Below are 7,274 nucleotides of genomic sequence, written 5' to 3'. Positions count from 1 at the left end.
ATGTGTTATAATATAGATAAATAGTCAAGTTTATATGTCATGGTTCTAGAATTATAATATTAATAAGTAGATCTACTTATTATAATATGAATTGATAAATAATATTTCATGATTGTATAACAATTATATTGATATGTTTTCTAATGTACAATAATCTTTTTTAAAAGAGAATCAAAAGATAAAAAATAAATCAAATGAGAATCAAATAATAAAAAATAACAAAGGTGTAATATCAAAGAGAAAAATAGTGTGCGAAAATCGTCGCTTTTCTATTTCATGTAGATACATATGTGAATTGTGACATATTGCTCCTCTTCAACCCCACTTTCAATCGTTTTTCAACTTTTACTTCATATTATTAAGTAGGAATGTGAAGCTTGTATTATTTTCTAAATAAAAGAGATAATAAACATCGATGTAGGATATGAAAACCCTAGAGCTCCGGAAAAGTAAATATTATTGAAACTGAAGTCTAAAGCCTATTAAATTGGGCTTATATTATTGAAAACACCTCATAAACCAAATGACTATCTGGCCGAGTGAATAGCTCCACATTCCATACGACGGCAGCGGTGCCGGCGGAAAATGATGTTCTTGGAATTAGGGAGAGGGAGGGGGAGGGAGAGGAGGAAGCTGTCCTTGAAGGAAAGATGAGATCAAGGTGAGTGCTCGCTCTGGTTGGTAGGTGGGAACCATGAGCCCAGCTCCCCTCACCGTAGCAAATGTCAGCCCTTCGTACCCAACCACATATCCTCCGACCTGGATTACCATATGTGCCAATAGGCCAAACATGATCGTGGGGAAATTAATTAATTAATTAATTTATCAATGTACTTGGACATTGTCTTCTCTAATTATTATTTTATTCAAATTATAATATGTATTTTTTTTAGTAATATATATCTTAGAATTAGGATATATATTGACTAAATCATCACTTATAACATAATACATAAACGATACACCACTTAACAAGCGTTCCAAATAAACATATAAAAATTTCATTGGGCATCCTACCATCCTTATCAACAAAAGAATTAAGTGTTACCTCTTCAGTACTAGAGTGCCATGGCCTCCAGGGTGTCTGGATTGGTAAGTTGAGGATGTGTAGGGCGTATCTAGAAGATGTGACTGAAAAGTACCCATCGGTGTCTCCACTGCGAATTGCATTCAACATAAAAACTAATTAGTTCCCATTCCATCTGTGATCATACAATTTAGCAAATATTATAGAAGCTTAACAATTCAAGCTCAAGGTGCCTCACCTATATATCCACAAGCTTATCCCACTTTCTATGAGCTGTTGTATTGTGGGTAGCATGGTTGTTGGGCTGTCCGTCCAATCAGTATCACTAGTGACCACAAGAAAAGGTTAGATGTGTGTGTGTGTGTGTGTGTATTTATTCTCGATGGTCCAGCACTATACATTTCAATTAAGTTGATTTGTAGTTGTGAACCAAGGTGTGAAATCTTGCTGCTTTTTTTCTTGGTGAAAGTGAAAATTTGCTGCAGAACAAACAGAACTTTCTTATATATTTACCTGCAAGCAGTCCACTTTGTAGGTCTTGCATGAAGAGCAGATTGCACCTCGGCAAGGTTTAGATAGGCCTCCACATAGTTGTCAGAACATGGATCAAAATCAGCAGCAACCTGATAATGCATGTAACATAAAATCCAAGTCATAATTAAGTCCTTGCAATTGATTCATAGTGTATGTAACCTAATGGGAAACAGCTCTCCCTTCAAACAGTGTTGACAACAGGAAAAATGTTAAAAGGATTATATTTTCTGGTCAAATAATTAGCTCAAGACAGCCAGGGGATGTTTGGGACTAAATCTAGAAAGACTAAAAGTGTTTTTTGGCAATCAAAAGTGTTATGACTGAGTATGGCAAAAAAAATTAAAAAAGGTACTATTAGATCATGGAAATGTTTCACGGAGAAGCACTTGTGATATGCTTCTTTATGTTGCAGAGATGCTTCCCATAACATCTCTAAGTGTTTTTCAAGAATTGCATGTCTTTTTGGTAAAATTCAAACATGCATATTTCTAATAAAAGCACTCCTTATGAGCATAAGTGTTATATAAAAAACAGAGCCAAGGCCTTATTGCCATTTGATCACATCAGCCAGCTTCATGCCAAACTGTTAATAACACATCAACTATCAAATTATATACGGTCAACAAATATGCTCAGAAGAAGATTTTATGTATCTTTTAATTAATAACCTCTGATCAGATTATTTTTTTTTTGTTCTTTTTTCATGCATTATTTTGTTAAAATCAGTTTAGAGACTTACAGAACCAGTTGAGGCAGATTTGGGTTCTGAATCGTCCTCTGATGTTGGGCAAACTGGAGCATATATGTTGGCAATATCAATATATCCTCCTAGCTCCATGCTTGCTTGAGACAGATATTTACTACACTCTTCGGAGGGATTATCACCTAAATTAGTAAGGTTACAATATTTGTGTATTCCTGCATTGGTTTCGTCAGAGTTGAGAGCATGCGTCCACAAATTATCGAAAATGGCTAGTAGAGCGGTATTATCATCGATATAAGGATTCCCAATCTGCAAGTATAAAATAATTAACCATGCATTAATATCATCGGTATATTGAGTGATGTTAATTTGAAAGACTTGTATTACCATGCAAATCCTTATGTTGCCAGTAAATTATTGTGGACCACACCCATGCGTTCAGGTGAGAAGACTCCATTATGAAATAGATTAGCAATGTGGAGAGTAGGTTAACTTTTTGTAAATACATGCAATGCAAGGTCCTTTAATATCCTAGCATGGAATTTCTACTCTCAAACATCACTTACATGTGGCGTTACTTAAGTCAAACACATAAACAACACATAGGCCATTGGCCTCAACAGTACTACTCCACCTATGAAGCACAATGCACACACGTACTCCATGTCACCCACCAATCCGTGTTGTCTTTGTGTTAGGCTTGAATATTCAGCACACATAAGAATGTGAGAGGAAGTGAAGAAATGTCCCAGTTTGAAAGTATACCAACATTGCAGGTGCAAATAAAGAATTAGACTACTACCTATATTAACTACCAATTAGTTTTATGATAAAACCTCAACTTCTTATACTGTATTACTATAATACTATAAGAGTAGAATAACATAAGCATTTTTGTGATAAAAAAAATCTCATGGTTTAGCATTAGGACGCAAATAAATCCAAATTAATCGAGTACTCACTGCAATTCCTTTGAGATTGATTTGTGTTTGATTGGTGACATTGTTGTTAGAGAGAATGGTGTAAGCAAGTTCAGGTGCGTAATGGCCTGCATTACTCTCTCCAGTGATGAACAAATCCCTGGTTTTATATTGGGGAAATCTCTCCAACCAGTTTACAAGGAAAACGTAGTTGTCCTCAGCTGTGCTCTGATCACCCACAGTTTTATAGTCAGACGATGTATTTGAATATGAGAACCCAGTCCCTAACGGAGTCTCCAAGAAGAGCACGTTTGCCACTGCATGCCATTCATTTGTTCCTTTTATAATCAAATCTACATATCGACTTGAGACGCTATTTTACATTAGTTAATTAAGAAAGAAGATATAATTAAGGTGCTACATGTATGTAATACCGTTGTTCCAAGCATAGTCATTAGAGATTAGTGTTTTGTTGTCACTGCTAACTCTGAATGGTCCTAGTTCTTCCAAGGCTCCATATCCAAAAGGAGAGCATCCTCCAGGTCCTGTGACGGAGACAACAATATTACTTTACCCTATTTACATTTGAAATTACTTGTTTCAGAGATAGAGGAGTAATTGTGAAGACTTCGGATAGACCAGCTAGAAGTCCACTATACTAACCGCACTAACACTGCCCTCAACTTAAATACATGTGTAATCCAATATACATAAGTGTTGAGTTTTATCACAAAATGCTTGAGTACAATTAGAAGTGAAACCATTCAATATAAGTTATATGTTATTTAGTCATGTTTTCGACGTGGGACTTGTTAAAATTTTAGTAACATTTACCTCCATGTAATGACACCACTAGAGGATTGGTTGAAGAATTTTGGGGTGACTCCACAAAATAGTAGAACAATTCTCTCCCAGCTTTAGGGTCCACAGTAACATAGCCTGCATAGTGATTAAAATTTACTCCTTCAGGTTGTCCTGGCAAGGCATCAATCTTATCAGCTTCCATCAACCCTTCTTGTGATCCGACATACACCGGAGAATAGTGGTCTGGTGCGACATCTAAGCGATCCCATGATTTAGAATGAAGAGGATTTCCAGATTTGCGAGACTTGATCAATTTGTTGAGGTTCTTCATTTGGTAAATGGTAGCATTGCATGATAATATGAAAAAGGCCAACTGGTAGCAAGAGAGAAGCAACAAACATGAAAGAAATGAAAGCTTCATTTTTCACGATTTACTGCTAAGAACAGACTTGGGGATCTGATATATTGACTAAACCATAACTTCAATTTATAGACCTAATAAGCCATGCAAGTGCTTAAGACGAGATTACTTAGGCGTTTACGTGTAATTAACTATGTATTCGGATTTGTAAATTTTTTAAATTGGAGAAACCAATGCACTTCACATTGTAAATATAGGCTAATCCTCGAGTCTCATATGTTTGTTTTAAATGTGTGTACAATTACAAAGTAGTTTCATGAGTATGTTCTTCTTGTTCAGTTCTTGCACAAGAGTGCTACTAGCTTCAAATGCTATGGTATATCTCCTAATATGCTTCTAACATATAAATCATCTCAATTCATTTGCTGATACTAGCTTAGCAGCCTACATATCTTTCAATTAAAACTTAGAACGAAAGAACTTTTGCTAATGATGTATATTGGAGAGTGATTTTGTTGGTGTTTGAGAGTGCCAACTTGGGAAGTTGTGGACATATTTGAGAGAATTTTACAGATGTTTCTGGTAGTGACTGGCACAAAGAATTCATATGCATATGGAGTTAGCACTTTAAAAACAAAAATAAAAAAGGAAGATTACAAGATGACTTTTTCGGAGTCATAAACATAACTTTTTTCCTTCTATATTTAAATTACTTTTATTGCAAAGATTTTGTACCGAAATTTAGAGTGATTAATGAAAAGCACTTAGAAGTAATTCCTAAAGTAACTTTAAATGTGTTTTTCCAAAAAGAAATGAAAAATGCAGTCCAAAAACACTTTTTAATGTTTTGTACAAAACACTTTTGATGAAGTCAATTTTAGCCCTTACAAAAATTGTGTCAATGGAGAGATTCTTTTGCGAGGAACTCTGAGGTGGTGAGTTATGGAGTGATGTGATAGGGGAGTGGGGTCTTATATGAGATAATGGTGGATCTCAAAACAGGAGATGATAGACTATGGGAGATCTTGTGTTTAAAATCCGTACAGATACGTAGACCGGATGTTGGACATTAGACTCTCTCGTGCCAAAGGGACTACTATTTGTTTTAAATGTGTGCTACTACTATACACTTGTTTATCTTAGTATCAACATGTTCCCTCCAATCCTTGCTTTGGTGTTTAATTCCTTGCTCAAAGCTGAAGGTAATCCTTCAACACAACCAAGCTAACTTTGTGGCCCAATTCTACTCTAGACGTAATCAACAAGCCTGCCAAGAAGTTGGATCAGAAAGTTATTCATGACATACGACTAGTTTTGTCTTGGGAGCACATGCACCCGACAATTTCATCACCACACCCAAAACTAAAAAAGATCTTCGAAATCTTAACATACAAACAAACAAAATAAAGAAGGTTGAGGCTTGACTACCCTCCACTGTGGAGGGCCAGCATATAAATTAACAGTTCACCTGAATTAATTGCTCAAATGTGAAACCAGTTCTTTTAATTTACTTGATCGGAAAATGACTGCATAATTTGGGGTTGGAATTTGGATGTGAGAGCAAACAGTTGATGGACATTGTTGGTTGCGAGAGAAGAAGTAGATATACAATTAGAGAAATAGTAGAAGAAAGACAAATAAGCAGGGACCAGTACTCCCTGGTTCAAGCTGGCAAACCCTAAAAACATATAAGCAGAAAATGACGGGTCCTTGAAACTTTGAACAACCTCTCGAGATTTCTCATTGTTTACTTGCAGCTTTGTCGCATTTCCCGTCCTCATCACCCTGAGAAATCTTGGACTCTTCCTCTCTACTAAATCCACCACCAATATTTAAATCTTTGAGAAGCAAAAAGGCCAAAAAGAAATCTTATATTATAACCAAGGTTCTGAAAAACGCTAGGCGCTAGTCTGACGGCGGGCTAGCGCCTAGCACCTAAGCAGCTAGGTGACGCCTAGGCGGATTTAGGTAAATTTCTTGTATATCTTGTAAATAAGTGCATATTGACACTAACAAAAAATTATACTTGTATGAAATCCATAGATAAGATAATAAAAGAATGATAAAATGCAAAAAGAGTATCCAACAAGTCCAAAATTTAAAAACACATTAAGCATATATGCCATGTAACCATAGTGAGGAGTATTGTAGGATGACACATGTACAACAAGTTCACAATTTAAAACAACATAAAATGGAAAATAGGAGGAAAATTTAGTAATGTAAGATACTTATCTTTAGCATCCCGGAATTTAAGTTGATACACAACACACCTATTTTATAAAAGTAACAAAATTTCAAGGTATAATTAGAACTTAGACTTTAAACAAAATTCACAAAAAATAAAATAAAATAAAAATAAAAAAAATAAAAAAACCACCTAGCCCCCTAGCACCGCCTAGCCTGCCTAGGCGGCCACCTAGAGCCACCCCGATTTTTCCAGCCATTTTGCACAAAATCGCCTTGGTTCCAAGGAGCCTAGCTCCTAGGTGGCCGCCTAGGGCGTTTTTTCGAACACTGATTATAACTTTGGACAAAGTTTTATTACCTCATCATATAAATATCCATTTCCATTCATTAGTAACCAGCTCACGTGCGTGCAACTCGTTTTATTATTTGCTTTGCGAGAAATCTCAACTTGTTTCATGGTTTTAGAAGAGGACGTGTAAGACCATCTCCAACCGAGGGCTGGCCAGATGACTGGTTTTAGCCTTCTAACCCTCCAAGATATTAATATTTTAATGAACAATGAACAATACATAATCATATTTGCCTCCATCTCCAACCGATGGTCAAAGGGCTATAGGGCTCGTTTTAGCCCTACCACAAAAAACCGTTTCCAACCGAGGGCCAAACATAATTTATTATTTAAAAACTACAATTTGTTTCATAATTTTTATGTTGGTTAATGTTGTTTCATATTGT

At 35.8% G+C, this 7,274-nt stretch overlaps 1 protein-coding gene across 1 annotated transcript; it reads right to left on the bottom strand.

Moving 5' to 3' along the window:
* Nucleotides 1-440: 440 nt before the first annotated feature.
* Nucleotides 441-6,553, bottom strand: LOC137726622 (serine carboxypeptidase 1-like). The gene is made up of 8 exons (XM_068465563.2): nt 4,019-6,553; nt 3,619-3,729; nt 3,227-3,501; nt 2,301-2,573; nt 1,541-1,650; nt 1,266-1,352; nt 1,049-1,157; nt 441-759 (listed from the first exon to the last, which is right to left on the bottom strand). Exons 1-8 carry the CDS (start codon nt 4,407-4,409, stop codon nt 601-603), a joined length of 1,515 nt encoding a protein of 504 aa, XP_068321664.1. The 5' UTR covers nt 4,410-6,553; the 3' UTR covers nt 441-600.
* Nucleotides 6,554-7,274: the final 721 nt, after the last annotated feature.

This window comes from Pyrus communis, chromosome 15 (genome assembly GCF_041283825.1).
Source record: "Pyrus communis isolate YQ-2024b chromosome 15, ASM4128382v1, whole genome shotgun sequence".
NCBI lineage: Eukaryota > Viridiplantae > Streptophyta > Magnoliopsida > Rosales > Rosaceae > Pyrus > Pyrus communis.
Note: the sequence above shows the minus strand (reverse complement) of the source record. Positions and strands in the feature narration are given on the sequence as shown.

What these genes read in the sequence shown, in the direction of transcription:
- LOC137726622 (XM_068465563.2), bottom strand. Translation starts at nt 4,409, where the DNA reads ATGAAGCTTTCATTTCTTTCATGTTTGTTGCTTCTCTCTTGCTACCAG. An exon ending in ATAAGCTTGTGGATATATAG is followed by an intron (nt 1,158 to 1,265) that starts GTGAGGCACCTT and finishes TGCAATTCGCAG; the next exon opens with TGGAGACACCGATGGGTACT. An exon ending in GGCACTCTAGTACTGAAGAG is followed by an intron (nt 760 to 1,048) that starts GTAACACTTAAT and finishes ATGGTAATCCAG; the next exon opens with GTCGGAGGATATGTGGTTGG.